The sequence below is a fragment of the Hemitrygon akajei genome, chromosome 8 (assembly GCF_048418815.1).
Source record: "Hemitrygon akajei chromosome 8, sHemAka1.3, whole genome shotgun sequence".
Lineage (NCBI taxonomy): Eukaryota > Metazoa > Chordata > Chondrichthyes > Myliobatiformes > Dasyatidae > Hemitrygon > Hemitrygon akajei.
This window is the reverse complement of record NC_133131.1, coordinates 1416031-1438437: the sequence shown is the minus strand read 5'-3', so window position 1 is coordinate 1438437 and position 22407 is coordinate 1416031. Positions and strand designations below refer to the sequence as shown.

The window sequence follows — 22407 nt, the reverse complement described above, 5'->3', positions numbered from 1 at the left end:
ATGTTATCTCCCTCCCTCTAATGCTGCACCCCACTTTTTTCTTTCTTCCATGGCCTTCTGTCTCTCTCACTAATCAACTTCCTAGCTCTTTGCTTCATCCCTCCCCCTTCAAGTTTCACCTATCACCTGGCATTTCTATCTCCCCACTCCCCAACTTTTCAGATCTACTCCCCAGCTTTTTTCCTCCAGTCCTGCCGAAGGGTTTCAGCTCAAAATGTTGAATGTACTCTTTTCCTAGATGTTGCCAGGCCTCCAGCATTTTGTGTGTGTTGCAAAATGTTAACACTGGGATGTTAGGGAAGTATACTACCACCTCCTCCTGGAAGCTCATTCCATATACCCTCCGCCCTCTATGTGGAAAAACATGCCCCCAGGATCTCTAAAATCTTTCCCCTCTCCCCTTAAACCTATCCCCCTTAAGTTTTAGACTTGCCTCCTCTGCAGAAGAGCTTCTGACCACTTCACCATCCTTGCATACTCCTATATCCATCCAATGCCCTCCATTTTAAAGTCGCCACCCCTGCAGAAGAACTTCTGACCATTCTTATATCCAGCTTTTCATTATTTTATGAACTTCTGTCAGGTCATATCTCAGTCTCCACATGCCAGGGAAAACAGTTCCTGCCTATCCAGCCAGTCCTTATAACTCAAGCTCAGTAATATTGTCATGACTCTTTACTGCACCCTCTCCAGCTCAACAATCCTTCACAAACTGGTGAGCAGAAGTGGACACAATACTCTAACTGTGATCTCACCAATGACTAGTACAGTTGTTCTAACTCCTGCAATCACTGCCACTCTGTGCAAAAATAAACTTTATCCTCAAATCACCCTCATTTTTGGTGCTCCCATCACAGGAAAGAGACTCTGACAACCCTAGCTATCAGTCACCCCCTTAGCCTCCATGCTCCAGGGAACGTAACCCACCCTATCTAATCTCTCCCAATTACTAAAGATTTCCCATCTGGGCAACATCGAATCTCCTCTGCACCCCTCAAGTGCAAACACATCCTTCCAATGGTGTGGTGACTAGAACTGCACACAATACTCCAAGTCCTGTCCAAAACCAGAGGGCACATGCTTAAGCTGAGTAGTGAAAGCTACAGAGGGGATTTGAGGAAGAATATTTCACCCATGCTTGCAATCAGAAATTTACTGACTGAGGATGTGGTGGAGCAGAGACGCGCACAAAATATATCTGGATATATCGAGATGAGCAATTATATTGCCAAGGCATAGAAAGCTATGAAACAAGCACTGGGAAATGGGATCAGTATAGGTCAGTTCCATCATATTTATTCCATAATATACATCAGCATAAATGTATATTGTGGAATTAATAATAGCATACAAACAGTTAGCCAAAGGGCTGTTTCTGTGTTGCATGTCACAATAAAACATAGAAGCTTTGGCCCATGATGTGCTGACCTTTTAACCTACACTAAAATCAATCTAACCCTTCCTCCTACATAGCCTTCCATTTTTTCTATCATCCATGTGCATATCGGAGAGTCTGTTAAACGTTCCCCATGTATCTGCCTCTACCACCACCCCGGTAGACCACACAATAACTGTATAAAATACTTACCTCTGACATCCTCCTATACTTTCTTCTAGTTATCTTTAAATTTTATCTCCTGGTATTTGCCATTTCCACCCTGGGAAAAAGTCACTGGCTGTCCACTCAATCTATGCCTCTTATCATCTTGTACACTTCTATCAATAAATAGTTCAAAGGGTTTATGTGATAACCGTTTAGATGTTCAGGGCTTGGGCTGCGCTGCAGGCTGATGAATTCTGTGTTCAGAAGGCTGAGATGGTTACAGGTAACAAACCCACTTTCATACTGAGTGACATGGTAGCATAGCGGTTTGCGCAAGGTTTTACAGCACCAGTGACCCAGCTTCAATTTCCATTACTGTCCGTTAAGACGTTTATACGCTCTCCCCATGACCACGTGGATTTGCTCCGGGTGCTCCAGTTTCCTCCCACTTTCCAAAGACGTACAGGTTAGTGTTAGTAACCCACGCCGGAAGCATGGCAACACCTGCGGACTGTCCCCTGGACCGTGTTGTGGGGAGAACATACAAACAGCAGCGCTGTGAAGCTGGTGGGTTAATTGGTCATGGGTGGGATTAAATCGGGATTGTCATGGGGGAGGGGTCACTGGAGCAGGAAGAGCCTAATCTCACTAAATAAATAAAGCATCGGGCTACCGTGCCACATCAGAGCCTACATCTTGCAATTTCCAATTTAGTTTTAGATTTTCAGTCATGTACCTTACTGATCAAGTGTCATGACCTTCTGAAGAGGGGTGGAATCACACACTGACTACACCCACCAACCAGCTCAGGGAGACCTGAGGCTGAGGATAAAGACTGACGGTGAGAGCCTCTCGGGCCACTCCACCGCACCACAAGAATGGACTCATGCTGCCACCTGGTGGTAACTGAGCACAGAGCACCTGAAGGTTTCACATCCACACAGTCTGGTCTAAAAATTCATCCTTTCGGGACTGAGAATCCAAAGGGAGCAGAAAGCAGGAAAAAATTTTAAAAGGGTTAAGGATGATCAATTAGTAACAATTCAACTGAAAGGCAGGGAGTTTTGGGCTCATCCCGTTTTGCTAATTTGGAAAGCAGTGCAGGAGTGCTGCATTTATTTAGAGATATTGAACTAAACTGGAAACTTGCTAAAGATCCCATAGCACTCTCCCAAGAGCAAATAGTTCTAGAGACCAGAGTCTCAAATTTATTCAACATGGAAACAGGCCATTCAGACCATCTTGTTCATATCAACCTTTGGCCCATAGCTCTCTATGCCTAAGCAATGCTCATGTGGACATATCTTAAATGCTGTCACCACCCCAGCTTTAACCACTCTTGTGGACAGTGTGCTTCACTAGCAATAGGATTTCACCCGAAACCCACCCGGTCACAGGGAATCCTGATCATCACCTCCTTTCCTGACATCAGTAGGGTCTGTAGTGTGTTAAATATGTGCATCTTTGAACTGTAGCATGCCAATTTAAAGAGGACCACTGCAGAACCTAAAGTGTTTCTTCAGAATCCTCCCTTCTGTACAAGAAATTCAGATGTCTGGCAGTTGTAAAGGTCCTTTGGCCCATCTAGTTTGTGCCGAACTATTATTTTGCCTTGTCCCATCGACCTGTACCTGACCATACCCCTCTAATCCATGTACTTAGGCAATTTCTGTTAAATGTGAAAATACACACACAGAATATGCAACTTTTATCTCCTGGGATGTAATGGGTTAAAAACTTAAGGTGTAAAGTAACTCCAGCTAGTGCACAAAAGCTTTGATCCAAGAATGTGTTAGGACAAACAATGGTCTCACCGTATAGATGGCCAGAATAGCCAGCTGGTTGTAGGGTCGCCCATTTTTTGGTGCAATTTGTTGAGCTTTCAAGTACCAACTGTGGAGAAGAAAGCAGAGATTAAATACTATCACATTCCAGTTCCATCAGCACTGTAAACACACCCCCTCCTGCTAAACACTCACTCATCAGATGGTTTATGCCACTTCAGAGATTTATGACTGAACAGTTTTCCCACAGTTGAACACAAACAGAGGAAGTCACATTCATGGAAAGAGCCAACACAATTAATCTGGCCAGCCTCACTTCAATGAACAGCACACTCACCCTTCAATCCCATGCCCCACAGAATTTATTCAGCTCACCCCTGAACAGCCCAACATTAACCACCTGGCATATGAATTGAATGCTGAAAACGTTAAGGAACTGCCTCTTGGCCCAGTCTGGGACACAGTCCGAGGCCTGGTCCACCTTCTCAGTTGCAGAGCTTGTGGCTGAGTCCAAAGATTCAGTACCAACATCCTCGAGGTCCTTGCAAACATCAGCTGGCAGGGTCTCACTTCACAGATCGGGTGTCTAATCACTGCCAGCATAGCTGTTTCCTGGCCCTCACGTTATGCCTGGAGCGGCATCTGCTGTTTCAAGTGATGCTTGTCCAGAGTCCTGGCCAAACTTCACTCCCCGAGACATGTGCTTTACTAACACTCGGAGACATTACCTGCCCATTGCTGCTTCAGCCTGAGGAATGATCACTAATCCCTGAATGATCCTGCTTCACCTGTTTAATTCACCGCTCTGGCCTCCTATCTCGTCTCCTCACCTGCCCATCAACTTCCCCGGTACCTTGCCTCCTGCCCCTTATCCCATTGTCCACTCACTTCTCCAATCAGATTCCTCCTCCTCCAGCCCTCTGCCTTTTCCACCTATCAACTCCCAGGTTCTTACTCCCATCCATTAGGCTTCACCTATCACCATCTAGGGGAACAATGACTGTTTATTCATTTCCGGAGATGCTACCCTTCAGCATTTTGTGTACAACTCAGAGACCTGTCCTGTCTATTGCTGCTTCAGGCTGGGCAATGATCAACAATCCCTGTTTGACCCTGCTGTGAGAGAGTGAAATTATTGTATTTTAATTATTTAGAGATACAGTGCAGTACAGGCCCTTCTGGCACTGCCCAGCAACCCACTGATATAATCCTGGCCTAATCACAGGACAAGTTACAATGATCAATTAACCTACTAACCAGTACATCTTTTAACTATGGGAGAAAACCAGAACACCCAGAGGAAACCAACGAACGCACAGGAAAGACACATAAACTTCTTACAGAGAACACAGGAATTGAAAGCTGAACTCTTAACAACCGAGCTATAAAAACGTCGTGCTAACCGCTCCGCTACAGTGGCACCCAGCACCCTCGCTCCCAAGGTAGAACGCTGCCTGGCCAAATCCAGTCTTCCTCCAAATCACTGCCATTCCCTTCACACCCACTGCATTCTGGCCACAATCACAGAGTGTGCATACCTTTGCCCCAATTCCATACCCTATCCATCATAAAGACTTTCTCCTATCACTGCCAATGAGGCACAACAGACTGAAGTTGGGCCATCACACAGAAGAGTCAAAATAAACAAGCCAGGCCTTTTCACTTTGGAGTGAAGGAAAATGAGAAGTGACTTGAAAGATGAAAAGGGGCATAAACAGTCTGGACAGAGACTTTTGCACAGGGTGCAAATAGATAATATCAGGGAACATCATTTTAAAGTGATTGGAGGTAAGTTTACGAGAGATGTTAGAGGTAGGTTTTTACTCATGTGCAAGGTGTGAAGAACGCCTTGCCAGAGCTGATGGTAGAGGCAGATACAGTAGGGATGTTTAAAAAACTTAAGACACATGGATGAAGGAGAAATTGAGTGCTATGTGTGAGTGAAGGATGAGATTGACCTTAGAGTATGTTAAAGAATAGGCACAACACGGCACACCGAAAAGCCGGTACTGCTCTACATAAACAGGCCTGAATGTAGCCGGAAGGAAGAATAGTAGTGAGGTATCCCAACGATCGGCTCTTGGTCCACAATCAATACAATTTCTATTATTGACCAGGAGAAACTTGCAAGCTATTCCAGTATAGCAATGACACAAAAATGGGGGGAGAGCTAAAACGGCTGAGTGACACAATGTATGGGGGGGGGGGGGGGAGGACATGTTGTGATGATGGTACGGTTCTGTAACACGATGTACAGGGGAGAGGACATGTTGTGATGATGGTATAGTCTGTAACACGATGTACAGACCGCCAGGACTTAAGAACTTTTTAAAAGCTATTATTAATGCTTTTTGAGATAGTGATTTAGATGCATATCATATTTTTTACTGAGTTAAGTATTGTATGTAATTAGTTTTGCTACAACAAGTGTATGGGACATTGGAAAAAAAGTTGAATTTCCCCATGGGGATGAATAAAGTATCTATCTATCTATCTATCTATCTATCTACAGGGGAGAGGACATGTTGTGATGACGGTATAGTCTGTAACACGATGTACAAGGGAGAGGACATGTTGTGATGATGGTATAGTCTGTAACACGATGTACAGGGGAGAGGACATGTTGTGATGATGGTATAGACTGTAACACGATTTACGGCGAGAGGACATGTTGTGATGATGGTATAGTCTGTAACACGATGTACAGGGGAGGGGAGAGGACATGTTGTGATGATGGTATAGTCTGTAACACGATGTACGGGGAGAGGACATGTTGTGATGGTGGTATAGTCTGTAACACAATGTACGGGGAGAGGACATGTTGTGATGATGGTATAGTCTGTAACACGATGTACGGGGAGAGGACATGTTGTGATGATGGTATAGTCTGTAACACGATGTACGGGGAGAGGACATGTTGTGATGATGGTATAGTCTGTAACACGATGTACAGGGGAGGGGAGAGGACATGTTGTGATGATGGTATAGTCTGTAACACGATGTACGGGGAGAGGACATGTTGTGATGATGGTACGGTTCTGTAACACGATGTACAAGGGAGAGGACATGTTGTGATGATGGTATAGTCTGTAACACGATGTACGGGGAGAGGACATGTTGTGATGATGGTATAGTCTGTAACACGATGTATGCGGAGAGGAAATGTTGTGATGATGGTATAGTCTGTAACACGATGTACAGGGGAGAGGACATGTTGTGATGATGGTATAGTCTGTAACACGATGTACAGGGGAGAGGACATGTTGTGATGATGGTACGGTTCTGTAACACGATGTACAGGGGAGAGGACATGTTGTGATGATGGTATGGTTCTGTAACACAATGCACAGGGGAGAGGACATGTTGTGATGATGGTATAGTCTGTAACACAATGTACAGGGGAGAGGACATGTTGTGATGATGGTATAGTCTGTAACACGATGTACGGCGTGAGGACATGTTGTGATGATGGTATAGTCTGGAACACGATGTACGGGGAGAGGACATGTTGTGATGATGGTATAGTCTGTAACACGATGTACAGGGGAGAGGACATGTGATGATAGTACAGTTCTGTAACATGATGTACGGGGAGAGGACATGTTGTGATGATGGTACGGTTCTGTAACACGATGTACGGGGAGAGGACATGTTGTGATGATGGTATAGTCTGTAACACGATGTACAGGGGAGAGGACATGTTGTGATGATGGTATAGTCTGTAACATGATGTACGGGGAGAGGACATGTTGTGATGATGGTACGGTTCTGTAACACGATGTACAGGGGAGAGGACATGTTGTGATGATGGTACGGTTCTGTAACACGATGTACAGGGGAGAGGACATGTTGTGATGATGGTATAGTCTGTAACACAATGTACAGGGGAGAGGACATGTTGTGATGATGGTATAGTCTGTAACACGATGTACGGCGTGAGGACATGTTGTGATGATGGTATAGTCTGTAACACGATGTACGGGGAGAGGACATGTTGTGATGATGGTACGGTTCTGTAACACGATGTACAGGGGAGAGGACATGTTGTGATGATGGTATAGTCTGTAACACGATGTACAGGGGAGAGGACATGTTGTGATGATGGTATAGTCTGTAACACGATGTACAGGGGAGAGGACATGATGTGATGATGGTATAGTCTGTAACACGATGTACGGGGAGAGGACATGTTGTGATGATGGTATAGTCTGTAACACGATGTACAGGGGAGAGGACATGTTGTGATGATGGTATAGTCTGTAACACGATGTACGGCGTGAGGACATGTTGTGATGATGGTATAGTCTGTAACACGATGTACGGGGAGAGGACATGTTGTGATGATGGTACGGTTCTGTAACACGATGTACAGGGGAGAGGACATGTTGTGATGATGGTACGGTTCTGTAACACGATGTACAGGGGAGAGGACATGTTGTGATGATGGTATAGTCTGTAACACGATGTACGGGGAAAGGACATGTTGTGATGATGGTACGGTTCTGTAACACGATGTACGGGGAGAGGACATGTTGTGATGATGGTATAGTCTGTAACACGATGTACAGGCGAGAGGACATGTTGTGATGATGGTATAGTCTGTAACACGATGTACGGGGAGAGGACATGTTGTGATGATGGTATAGTCTGTAACACGATGTACAGGGGAGAGGACATGTTGTGATGATGGTATAGTCTGTAACACGATGTACAGGGGAGAGGACATGTTGTGATGATGGTATGGTTCTGTAACACGATGTACAGGGGAGAGGACATGTTGTGATGATGGTATAGTCTGTAACACGATGTACATGGGAGAGGACATGTTGTGATGGTGGTATAGTCTGTAACACGATGTACAGGGGAGAGGACATGTTGTGATGGTGGTATAGTCTGTAACACGATGTACAGGGGAGAGGACATGTGATGATGGTACGGTTCTGTAACACGATGTACAGGGGAGAGGACATGTTGTGATGATGGTATAGTCTGTAACACGATGTACAGGGGAGAGGAAATGATGTGATGATGGTATAGTCTGTAACACGATGTACAGGGGAGAAGACGTGATGATGGAATAGTCTGTAACACGATGTACAGGGGAGGGGAGAGGACATGTTGTGATGATGGTATAGTCTGTAACACGATGTACATGGGAGAGGACATGTTGTGATGGTGGTATAGTCTGTAACACGATGTACAGGGGAGAGGACATGTTGTGATGGTGGTATAGTCTGTAACACGATGTACAGGGGAGAGGACATGTTGTAATGATGGTACGGTTCTGTAACACGATGTACAGGGGAGAGGACATGTTGTGATGATGGTATAGTCTGTAACACGATGTACAGGGGAGGGGAGAGGACATGTTGTGATGATGGTATAGTCTGTAACACGATGTACGGGGACAGGACATGTTGTGATGGTGGTATAGTCTGTAACAGGATGTACGGGGGAGAGGACATGTTGTGATGATGGTATAGTCTGTAACACGATGTACAAGGGAGAGGACATGTTGTGATGACGGTATAGTCTGTAACACGATGTACAAGGGAGAGGACATGTTGTGATGATGGTATAGTCTGTAACACGATGTACAGGGGAGAGGACATGTTGTGATGATGGTATAGACTAACACGATTTACGGCGAGAGGACATGTTGTGATGATGGTATAGTCTGTAACACGATGTACAGGGGAGGGGAGAGGACATGTTGTGATGATGGTATAGTCTAACACGATGTACGGGGAGAGGACATGTTGTGATGATGGTACGGTTCTGTAACACGATGTACAAGGGAGAGGACATGTTGTGATGATGGTATAGTCTGTAACACGATGTACATGGGAGAGGACATGTTGTGATGATTGTATAGTCTGTAACACGATGTACGGGGAGAGGACATGTTGTGATGATGGTACGGTTCTGTAACACGATGTACAGGGGAGAGGACATGTTGTGATGATTGTATAGTCTGTAACACGATGTACGGGGAGAGGACATGTTGTGATGATGGTATAGTCTGTAACACGATGTACGGGGAAAGGACATGTTGTGATGATGGTACGGTTCTGTAACACGATGTACGGGGAGAGGACATGTTGTGATGATGGTATAGTCTGTAACACGATGTACAGGCGAGAGGACATGTTGTGATGATGGTATAGTCTGTAACACGATGTACAGGGGAGGGGAGAGAACATGTTGTGATGATGGTATAGTCTATAACACGATGTACGGGGAGAGGACATGTTGTGATGATGTTATAGTCTGTAACACGATGTACAGGGGAGAGGACATGTTGTGATGATGGTATAGTCTGTAACACGATGTACGGGGAGAGGACATGTTGTGATGATGGTATAGTCTGTAACACGATGTACAGGGGAGGGGAGAGAACATGTTGTGATGATGGTACGGTTCTGTAACACGATGTACAGGGAGAGGACATGTTGTGATGATGGTATAGTCTGTAACACGATGTACAGGGGAGGGGAGAGAACATGTTGTGATGATGGTACGGTTCTGTAACACGATGTACAGGGAGAGGACATGTTGTGATGATGGTATAGTCTGTAACACGATGTACATGGGAGAGGACATGTTGTGATGATGGTATAGTCTGTAACGCGATGTACAGGGGAGAGGACATGTTGTGATGACGGTACGGTTCTGTAACACGATGTACAGGGGAGAGGACATGTTGTGATGATGGTACGGTTCTGTAACACGATGTACAGGGGAGAGGACATGTTGTGATGATGGTATAGTCTGTAACACGATGTACGGGGAAAGGACATGTTGTGATGATGGTACGGTTCTGTAACACGATGTACAGGGGAGAGGACATGTTGTGATGACGGTACGGTTCTGTAACACGATGTACAGGGGAGAGGACATGTTGTGATGATTGTATAGTCTGTAACACGATGTACGGGGAGAGGACATGTTGTGATGATGGTATAGTCTGTAACACGATGTACGGGGAAAGGACATGTTGTGATGATGGTACGGTTCTGTAACACGATGTACGGGGAGAGGACATGTTGTGATGATGGTACGGTTCTGTAACACGATGTACGGGGAGAGGACATGTTGTGATGATGGTATAGTCTGGAACACGATGTACAGGGGAGGGGACATGTTGTGATGATGGTATAGTCTGTAACACGATGTACGGGGAGAGGACATGTTGTGATGATGTTACGGTTCTGTAACACGATGTACGGGGAGAAGACATGTTGTGATGATGGTATAGACTGTAACACGATGTACGGGGAGAGGACATGTTGTGATGATGGTATAGTCTGTAACACGATGTACGGGGACAGGACATGTTGTGATGGTGGTATAGTCTGTAACAGGATGTACGGGGGAGAGGACATGTTGTGATGATGGTATAGTCTGTAACACGATGTACAAGGGAGAGGACATGTTGTGATGACGGTATAGTCTGTAACACGATGTACAAGGGAGAGGACATGTTGTGATGATGGTATAGTCTGTAACACGATGTACAGGGGAGAGGACATGTTGTGATGATGGTATAGACTAACACGATTTACGGCGAGAGGACATGTTGTGATGATGGTATAGTCTGTAACACGATGTACAGGGGAGGGGAGAGGACATGTTGTGATGATGGTACGGTTCTGTAACATGATGTACGGGGAGAGGACATGTTGTGATGATGGTATAGTCTGTAACACGATGTACGGGGAGAGGACATGTTGTGATGGTGGTATAGTCTGTAACACAATGTACGGGGAGAGGACATGTTGTGATGATGGTATAGTCTGTAACACGATGTACAGGGAGAGGACATGTTGTGATGATGGTATAGTCTGTAACACGATGTACGGGGAGTGGACATGTTGTGATGATGGTATAGTCTGTAACACGATGTACAGGGGAGGGGAGAGGACATGTTGTGATGATGGTATAGTCTGTAACACGATGTACGGGGAGAGGACATGTTGTGATGATGGTACGGTTCTGTAACACGATGTACAAGGGAGAGTACATGTTGTGATGATGGTATAGTCTGTAACACGATGTACATGGGAGAGGACATGTTGTGATGATTGTATAGTCTGTAACACGATGTACGGGGAGAGGACATGTTGTGATGATGGTATAGTCTGTAACACGATGTACGGGGAAAGGACATGTTGTGATGATGGTACGGTTCTGTAACACGATGTACGGGGAGAGGACATGTTGTGATGATGGTATAGTCTGTAACACGATGTACAGGCGAGAGGACATGTTGTGATGATGGTATAGTCTGTAACACGATGTACAGGGGAGGGGAGAGAACATGTTGTGATGATGGTATAGTCTATAACACGATGTACGGGGAGAGGACATGTTGTGATGATGGTATAGTCTGTAACACGATGTACAGGGGAGAGGACATGTTGTGATGATGGTATAGTCTGTAACACGATGTACGGGGAGAGGACATGTTGTGATGATGGTATAGTCTGTAACACGATGTACAGGGGAGGGGAGAGAACATGTTGTGATGATGGTACGGTTCTGTAACACGATGTACAGGGAGAGGACATGTTGTGATGATGGTATAGTCTGTAACACGATGTACAGGGGAGGGGAGAGAACATGTTGTGATGATGGTACGGTTCTGTAACACGATGTACAGGGAGAGGACATGTTGTGATGATGGTATAGTCTGTAACACGATGTACATGGGAGAGGACATGTTGTGATGATGGTATAGTCTGTAACACGATGTACAGGGGAGAGGACATGTTGTGATGACGGTACGGTTCTGTAACACGATGTACAGGGGAGAGGACATGTTGTGATGATGGTACGGTTCTGTAACACGATGTACAGGGGAGAGGACATGTTGTGATGATGGTACGGTTCTGTAACACGATGTACAGGGGAGAGGACATGTTGTGATGACGGTACGGTTCTGTAACACGATGTACAGGGGAGAGGACATGTTGTGATGATTGTATAGTCTGTAACACGATGTACGGGGAGAGGACATGTTGTGATGATGGTATAGTCTGTAACACGATGTACGGGGAAAGGACATGTTGTGATGATGGTACGGTTCTGTAACACGATGTACGGGGAGAGGACATGTTGTGATGATGGTACGGTTCTGTAACACGATGTACGGGGAGAGGACATGTTGTGATGATGGTATAGTCTGGAACACGATGTACAGGCGAGAGGACATGTTGTGATGATGGTATAGTCTGTAACACGATGTACGGGGAGAGGACATGTTGTGATGATGGTATAGTCTGTAACACGATGTACAGGGGAGGGGAGAGAACATGTTGTGATGATGGTATAGTCTGTAACACGATGTACGGGGAGAGGACATGTTGTGATGATGGTATAGTCTGTAACACGATGTACAGGGGAGAGGACATGTTGTGATGATGGTATAGTCTGTAACACGATGTACGGGGAGAGGGCATGTTGTGATGATGGTATAGTCTGTAACACGATGTACAGGGGAGGGGAGAGAACATGTTGTGATGATGGTACGGTTCTGTAACACGATGTACAGGGAGAGGACATGTTGTGATGGTATAGTCTGTAACACGATGTACAGGGGAGGGGAGAGAACATGTTGTGATGATGGTACGGTTCTGTAACACAATGTACAGGGAGAGGACATGTTGTGATGGTGGTATAGTCTGTAACACGATGTACAGGGGAGGGGAGAGAACATGTTGTGATGATGGTACGGTTCTGTAACACGATGTACAGGGAGAGGACATGTTGTGATGGTGGTATAGTCTGTAACACGATGTACAGGGGAGGGGACATGTTGTGATGATGGTATAGTCTGTAACACGATGTACGGGGAGAGGACATGTTGTGATGATGTTACGGTTCTGTAACACGATGTACGGGGAGAGGACATGTTGTGATGATGGTATAGTCTGTAACACGATGTACAAGGGAGAGGACATGTTGTGATGACGGTATAGTCTGTAACACGATGTACAAGGGAGAGGACATGTGATGATGGTATAATCTGTAACACGATGTACAGGGGAGAGGTCATGTTGTGATGATGGTATAGTCTGTAACACGATGCACGGCGAGAGGACATGTTGTGATGATGGTATAGTCTGTAACACGATGTACGGGGAGAGGACATGTGATGATGTTACGGTTCTGTAACACGATGTACGGGGAGAGGACATGTTGTGATGATGGTATAGTCTGTAACACGATGTACGGGGAGAGGACATGTTGTGATGATGGTATAGTCTGTAACACGATGTACGGGGAGAGGGCATGTTGTGATGGTGGTATAGTCTGTAACACGATGTACGGGGACAGGACATGTTGTGATGGTGGTATAGTCTGTAACACGATGTACAGGGGAGGGGAGAGGACATGTTGTGATGATGGTATAGTCTGTAACACGATGTACGGGGAGAGGACATGTTGTGATGATGGTATAGTCTGTAACACGATGTATGCGGAGAGGAAATGTTGTGATGATGGTATAGTCTGTAACACGATGTACGGGGAGAGGACATGTTGTGATGATGGTATAGTCTGTAACACAATGTACGGGGAGAGGACATGTTGTGATGGTGGTATAGTCTGTAACACGATGTACGGGGAGAGGACATGTTGTGATGGTGGTATAGTCTGTAACACGATGTACAGGGGAGAGGACATGTTGTGATGACGGTACAGTTCTGTAACACGATGTACGGGGAGAGGACATGTTGTGATGATGGTATAGTCTGTAACACGATGTACAGGGGAGAGGACATGTTGTGATGATGGTATAGTCTGTAACACGATGTACAAGGGAGAGGACATGTTGTGATGATGGTATAGTCTGTAACACGATGTACGGGGAGAGGGCATGTTGTGATGGTGGTATAGTCTGTAACACGATGTACGGGGAGAGGACATGTTGTGATGGTGGTATAGTCTGTAACACGATGTACAGGGGAGAGGACATGTTGTGATGACGGTACGGTTCTGTAACACGATGTACAGGGTTAGAGGACATGTTGTGATGATGGTATAGTCTGTAACACGATGTACAGGGGAGAGGACATGTTGTGATGATGGTATAGTCTGTAACACGATGTACAAGGGAGAGGACATGTTGTGATGATGGTATAGTCTGTAACACGATGTACAGGGGAGAGGACATGTTGTGATGATGGTATAGTCTGTAACACGATGTACAGGGAGAGGACATGTTGTGATGATGGTATAGTCTGTAACACGATGTACAGGGGAGAGGACATGTTGTGATGATGGTATAGTCTGTTACACGATGTACGGGGGAGAGGACATTTTGTGATGGTGGTACAGTTTTGTAACACGATGTATAGAGGCTGTGTGAGTGGGTGAAAACTCGGCAAATAGAGGTCACACACCTCAGTAAGAGACAAGTCTGAAGAAAGATTATCTAAATGGGGAAAGACTGACAATGTGCAATTACAAAGGGATTTGGTTGTTCTTGTGCATGAATCACAAAAGGAAGCTAGGTACACTGCATGGCTTGGGAGGCAAGTGGCACACTGGCCTTTACTATAAGGAGGCTAGAAATATTGCTAAGTCTGAATAGAATTGAATTGAATGATCATTATTGTCATTATACATAGGTACAATGAAATTCTGCTTGGCTTCCTCTCAGACAGTTAAATAAAGCGGTAGATAAAAACAAGACAGATAAGTAAAAAAAAAGATAAGTAGCAGAAAATAAGTTGCAGCTGCACCAGAATATCACAGTAATGCACAAAGTGCCATTAGTGCAAGTATTTGAGTCCTTGTGTGTACATGTGTGTGCTCACAGTTTCCATCATTGCTCTGTGGGAGTGGTGTGATGATGCACCTGGACGACTGAGCACAGTTACCAACTATAAGTCATAGAAGTATGAGGCCATTCAACCCATCGAGTCTTCTCTACCATTCCATCATATCTGATTTATTTTTCTTTCCAACCTCATTGACCTGATTTTTTGCAGTAAATTTAGACTCCCTTACTAACCAAGAACTCATCAACCTCCACTGTAAATATACTCAAGGAATTTGCCTCCTCAGCCAACTGTGGCAATGAATTCCAGTTTCACTACCTTCAGGCTAAAGAAATTCCTTCTTATCTGTTCTGAGGCTGTGCCCCCTGATCCTAGACTCCCCAACTATTGGAAACATCCTTTCAACATCCAGTCTACAGTCTGGGCCTTACAATATGTTTTAATGAGATACCCCACCCAACATTCTTCTAAACTCTAGCGACTCCAGGCCCAAAGCCATCACACACTCCTCATACATTAACCATTTCATCCCCAAGATCATTCTTGTGAACCAGGGCAAGAAGCACTGACAACTCCAAATCAAGGGCTAATAGATTTTGTTTGGTTAGGGCCTTAGAATGATGCAGCCATAGCAGGTAGAGGGAGGCAGTGTCAACAGCATCAACCTTTGAGGCTGTAGACTGGGAGATCGGGTCCAACTGCACAGACAAGCACACAAAAAACCGTGTCTCACTGCCAACAGGGAGAAGGAACAGAAGCCTGAACACCAACACTCAGCGTTTTAGGAAAAGCTTCACCCCTTCACCATCTGAATTCTCAGCAGTCCATGCATCCATGAACACTACCTCACTAATCTTCTCTTTACAATATTTATGTTGTAATTTATAGTAATCTTGTTAGTCTTTGCACTGCAGTTTGATACAAAATCAAAATTCATGTCATATATGACAATGATAACAAATCTGATTGTGATATATGGGGAAAGGACGGTATTGCTGTGCTAACAACAGATTAGTACAAATCAGAAGACAATCCAAAATATAAACACGCAAGGGTAGATTCCACTTCTCATCTGCACAATGATACCGCACCTGCGTGCCTTGCCGTAGTTGGTGGTGTCATTGGCTTGCTCTCTGTAGCGGGCAATATCTCCCTGGCAGATCAGACACCGCTGAGCACTGATCAACGCATACTTCACCTGGAAGGCAAACACAATTGGTTACCAGTTTGAAACTGTAGAGGAGTGCTGAACACTTACAGTGAGGCTGCTACTCCAGAGCTACTGTGAGTTGGAGCAGAACACAACTGGCCAGAAAGCAGAGCCCTACAGAGCGAGAACCTGAATTTCTCCTGAAAAAAAATGTTAAATAGAGGAAGAGGAGAATTTTTTTAAAATTAAATGGGTCCAAAGTATACAGCACCTTCTTCATGAGGAGATTTGGTATGTCACCAGTCTAGCAAATTTCTACAGATGCACTATGGAGAACATTTAGACTGGTTTCAGCAGGATTAGATGAGGAGCAAGGGTAAAAAAGAGCCTGATGGAACCAGTCCAGATTAAATGTAATCATACCCAGAAAAGCACAGCTCCAAAAAGCCAGGGAAATTTATTAACTCTTAATTCATTATTTCCATTTCTCCCAGACCAGCTTAATCACTGCTGTAAGTCTCACTGGTACTCCCAAGAGATTTTTCAGTTATATTAACAGTAAAAGGATAATATTGTTCCATTGTTCAAGAAGGGAACTACAGGCCAGTGAACTTGACTTCAGTTCAACAGAAGTTACTGGAGAGACATACTTGGATAGTTAAGGACTGATTAGAAACAGTCAGCATGGTTCTGGAGTGGGAGATCATGTCTGGTGAATCTTTCAAAGTATCCTTTTAGTCCTCTGGAGGTAACTAAGGGGACAGATGAAGGTAGGGCAGTGGATGTTGTCTATACAGTGCCTATAAAAAGTATTCACTCCCCCCCCCCCAGAAGTTTTCATGTTTCATTGTTTTACAACATTGATTCACAATGGATTTAACTTGACTTTTTTTTGACACTGATCAACAGAAAATGACTCTTATGTGTCAAAGTGAAAACAGATCTCTACGAAGTGATCTAAATTAATTACAAATATAAAACACAAAATAATTGTTTGCATAAGTATTCACCCCCTTTAATATGACACACCAACTCATCACTGATGCAGCCAATTGGTTTCAGAAGTCACATAAATAGTTAAAGGGAGATCACTGTGTGCAGTCAAGGTGTTTCAATTGATTGTAGTAAAAATACACCTGTATCTGGAAGGTTCAACTGCTGGTGAGTCAGTATCCTGGCAAAATTACACCATGAAGACAAAAGAACACTCTAAGCAACTCCACAAAAAAGTTATTGGAAAGCACAAGTCAGGAGATGGATACAAGAAAATTTTGAAGTCACTTAATATCCCTTCAAGTACAGTTAAGTCAATCATCAGGAATTGGAAAGAATATAACATAGCTGTAAATCTGCCTACAGCAGGCCATCCTCAAAAACTGAGTGAGTATGCAAGAAGGGGATTAATGAGGGAGCCCACCAAGAGACCTATGACAACTCAGGAAGAGTTACAAGCTTCAACGGCTGAGAGTGGAAAGACTGCACATACATACAGCTGTTGCCCGGGTGCATTACCAGTCACAGCTTTATGGGAAAATGGCAAAGAGAAAGCCACTGTTGGGAAAAAAAACAATTCACATGAAATCTCAGCTAAAGTTTGCCAGAAGGCATGTGGGAGACTCTGAAGTCAGCTGGAAAAAGGTTCTATATTCTGATGAAACCAAAATTGAACTTTTTGGCCATCAGACTAAATGTTTCTGATTCGAAACAAGAAGGCAGCGGGAGAGCACCTAAGGATTTCCAGCAGGAAGACATTTTGAGTTCTCGGGGGAAGAGAGAGGCCAGACTGCGCAGGTGTGTGACGTCAGCCAGTTGAGCGCAAACAGTTTAAAAAGGCAGCCATATCCAGCGGGTAGCGGAGTGAGAGGCAGCAGAGTGAAAGGGCTTTGGCTCAACAGGCTTCGGCGGTAATGGGACGAGGTGAGGCAGTTGTTGATTGCAAAAGGAGGTAGTAGATAGATAGATAGATACTTTATTCATCCCCATGGGGAAATTCAACATTTTTTCCAATGTCCCATACACTTATTGTAGCAAAACTAATTACATACAATACTTAACTCAGGTCGGTGTCAGATGTGGGAGGTCCTGGAGTCTCCCAGCGTCCCGGACAGCCACATCTGCACCCAGTGCATCGAGATGCAACTCCTAAGGGACTGTGTTAGGGAACTGGAGCTGCAGCTCGATGACCTTCGTCTGGTCAGGGAGAGTGAGGAGGTGATAGAGAGGAGTTACAGACAGGTGATCACTCCGGGGCCACGGGGGACAGAGAAATGGGTCACAGTCAGGAAGGGGAAGGGGAAGAGTCAGGTACTAGAGAGTACCCCTGTGGCTGTACCCCTTGACAATAAGTACTCCTGTTTGAGTACTGTTGTGGGGGACAGCCCACCTGGGGAAAGCGGCAGTGGCCATACCTCTGGCACTGAGTCTGGCCCTGTGGCTCAGAAGGGTAGGGAAGGGAAGAGGAAGGCTGTAGTGATAGGGGACTCTATAGTTAGGGGGTCAGACAGGCGATTCTGTGGACGCAGGAAAGAAACTCAGATGGTAGTTTGCCTCCCAGGTGCCAGGGTCCGGGATGTTTCTGATCACGTCCAAGATATCCTGCAATGGGAGGGAGAACAGCCAGAGGTCGTGGTACATATTGGTACCAATGACATAGGTAGGTAGGAAAACGGAAGAGGTGCTGAAAGAAGACTACAGGGAGTTAGGAAGGAAGTTGAAAAGCAGAACCTCAAAGGTAGTAATCTCTGGATTACTGCCTGCGCCACGCGACAGTGAGAATAGGAATAGAATGAGGTGGAGGATAAATGTGTGGCTGAGGGAATGGAGCAGGGGGCAGGGATTCAAATTTCTGGATCTTTGGGACCTCTTTTGGGGCGGGTGTGACCTGTACAAAAAGGATGGGTTGCACTTGAATCCCAGGGGGACTAATATCCTGGCGGGCAGGTTTGATAGAGCTGTTGAGGAGGGTTTAAACTAGTTTGGCAAGGGGGTGGGAATCAGAATGTGAGTGCAAGGATTAAGGTAGAAGGACAAGGGCATGATGATAAGAGTTCTGAGTTGATGAGGAAGGACAGACAGGGGACGGAACATAATTGTAGCCAGTTAAAGGGGTTGCAATGTGTCTATTTCAATGCTAGGAGTATTAGGAACAAGGAGGATGAATTTAGAGCATGGATTAGTACGTGGATCTACGATGTTGTGGCCATTACTGAAACTTGGTTGGAGGAAGGGCAGGATTGGATGATGCAGGTCCCAGGGTTCAGCTGTTTTAAAAGGAATAGGATGGGAGGTAGAAAAGGGGGGGGGGGGGGGGAAGTGGCATTGCTGGTCAGGGACAGTATCACGGCTATAGAAAGGGAGGACGTAAACGGAGTCAGTCTGGGTGGAAGTCAGAAATAGGAAGAGATCAATCACTGTGCTGGGAGTAGTCTATAGGCCCCCAAATAGCCCTCGGGACACCGAGGAGCAGATAAGCAGGCAGATTTTAGAATGGTGCAGGAAATACAGGGTAGTAGTTATGGGTGATTTCAACTTCCCTCATACTGACTGGCACTTCCTGAGTGCAAGAGGGATAGATGGGGCTGAATTTGTCAGGTGTGTTCAAGAAGGATTCCTGACACAGTATGTGGACCGGCCGACGAGAGGAGAGGCTATACTGGATCTAGTTCTGGGTAACGAACCTGGCCAGGTGACAGACCTCTTGGTGGGGGAGCATTTTGGTGAGAGTGACCACAATTCCCTTAGCTTCAGCATAGCTATGGAAAGGGATAAAATCAGACGAAATGGTAAAGTGCTTAACTGGGGAAGGGCTAACTTTGAAGGGATGAGGCACGAACTAGCGAGAGCAAACTGGAAACAGATGTTCAAAGGGGAAAGCACAGAAGTAATGTGGCTGAAGTTTAGAGACAACTTGAGCTGGGTTCAGGATAGGTTTGTCCCACTGAGGCAAGGAAAAAATGGTAGGAAAAGGGAACCGTGGCGGATGAAACGTGAGGCAACTCGTCAAGAGGAAAAAGGAAGCATATGTTAGATATAAGAAGCAGGAAGTAGGAGGGGCTTATGAGAAATATAGGGTAGCCAGGAAGGAGCTAAAGAAAGGACTTAGGAGAGCTCGAAGGGGGCATGAGAAGGCCTTGGCATGTAGGATTAAGGAGAACCCCAAGGCGTTCTTTGCATATTTGAAGAATAGGAGGATGACGAGAACAAAGGTGGGACCACTAAAGGATATGTGCCTGGAAGTGTAAGGAGATAGCAGATATTTGTAGTAAACACAAAGTGGTGATTGTGGGAGATTTTAATTTTCCACACATAGATTGGGAAGCTCATTCTGTAAAAGGGCTGGATGGTTTAGAGTTTGTGAAATGTGTGCAGGATAGTTTTTTGCAACAATACATAGAAGTACCGACTAGAGATGGGGCAGTGTTGGATCTCCTGTTAGGGAATGCGATAGGTCAGCTGACAGATGTATGTGTTGGGGAGCACTTCGGGTCCAGTGATCACAATAGCATTAGCTTCAATATAATTATGGAGAAGGACAGGACTGGACCTAGAGTTGAGATTTTTGATTGGAGAAAGGCTAACTTTGAGGAGATGCGCAGGGATTTAGAGAGAGTGGATTGGGTCAAGTTGTTTTATGGGAAGGATGTAATAGAGAAATGGAGGTCATTTAAGGGTGAAATTATGAGGGTACAGAATCTTTTTGTTCCTGTTCGGTTGAAAGGAAAGGTTAAAGGTTTGAAAGCGCCATGGTTTTCAAGGGGGATATTAGAAACTTGGTTCGAAAAAAGAGGGATGTCTACAATAGATATAGGCAGCATGGAGTAAAGGAATTGCTCGAGGAATATAAAGAATGTAAAAGGAAACTTAAGAAAGAGATTAGAAAAGCTAAAAGAAGTTACGAGGTTGGTTTGGCAAATAAGGTGGAAGTAAATCCGAAAGGCTTCTACAGTTATATTAAAAGCAAGAGGATAGTAAGGGATAAAATTGGTCCCTTAGAGAATCAGGGTGGTCAGCTATGTGTGGAGCCGAGGGAGATGGGAGAGATTTTGAATGATTTCTTCTCTTCGGTATTCACTAAGGAGAAGGATATTGAATGGTGTAAGGTGTGGGAAACAAGTAAGGAAGTTATGGAACCTATGACAATTAAAGAGGTGGAAGTACTGGCGCTTTTAAGAAATTTAAAAGTGGATAAATCTCCGGGTCCTGACCGGATATTCCCCAGGACCTTGAGGGAAGTTTGTGTAGAGATAGCAGGAGCTCTGACGGAGATCTTTCAGATGTCATTAGAAACAGGGATTGTGCCGGAGGATTGACGTATTGCTCATGTGGTTCCATTGTTTAAAAAGGGTTCTAGAAGTAAGCCTGGCAATTATAGACCTGTCAGTTTGACATCAGTGGTGGGTAAATTAATGGAAAGTATTCTTAGAGATAGTATTTATAATTATCTGGCTGGACAGGATCTGATTAGGAGTAGCCAGCATGGATTTGTGCGTGGAAGATCATGTTTGACAAACCTTATTGAATTTTTTGAAGTAGTTACGAGGAATGTTGACGAGGGTAAGGCAGTGGATGTAGTCTATATGGACTTCAGCAAGGCCTTTGACAAAGTTCCACATGGAAGGTTAGTTAAGAAGGTTCAGTCGTTAGGTATTAATGCTGGAGTAATAAAATGGATTTAACAGTGGCTAGATGGGAGATGCCAGAGAGTAGTGGTGGATAATTGTTTATCGGGATGGAGGCCGGTGACTAGCGGGGTGCCTCAGGGATCTGTTTTGGGCCCAATGTTGTTTGTAATATACATAAATGATCTGGATGATGGGGTGGTAAATTGGATTAGTAAGTATGCTGATGATACTAAGGTAGGAGGTGTTGTGGATAATGAGGTGGGTTTTCAAAGCTTGCAGGGAGATTTATGCCGGTTAGAAGAATGGGCTGAACGTTGGCAGATGGAGTTTAATGCTGAGAAGTGTGAGGTTCTACATTTTGGCAGGAATAATCCAAATAGAACATACAGGGTAAATGGTAGGGCATTGAGGAATGCAGTGGAACAGAGAGATCTAGGAATAACAGTGCATAGTTCCCTGAAGGTGGAGTCTCATGTAGATAGGGTGGTGAAGAAGGCTTTTGGAACGCTGGCCTTTATAAATC

The 22407-nt window shown here is 44.9% G+C and overlaps 1 protein-coding gene across 1 annotated transcript in view; it reads right to left on the bottom strand.

Annotated features, from left to right (window-relative positions):
* smg6 (SMG6 nonsense mediated mRNA decay factor) overlaps positions 1 to 22407 on the bottom strand; it is a 520319-nt gene that overhangs the window by 475364 nt on the left and 22548 nt on the right. Inside the window, exons 6-7 of the mRNA XM_073053020.1 lie at positions 16205 to 16311; positions 3358 to 3436 (exon numbers count right to left, since the gene is read on the bottom strand). Of these exons, the coding sequence (XP_072909121.1) occupies positions 3358 to 3436; positions 16205 to 16311 (186 nt within the window). The remainder of the gene's footprint in view (positions 1 to 3357; positions 3437 to 16204; positions 16312 to 22407) is intronic.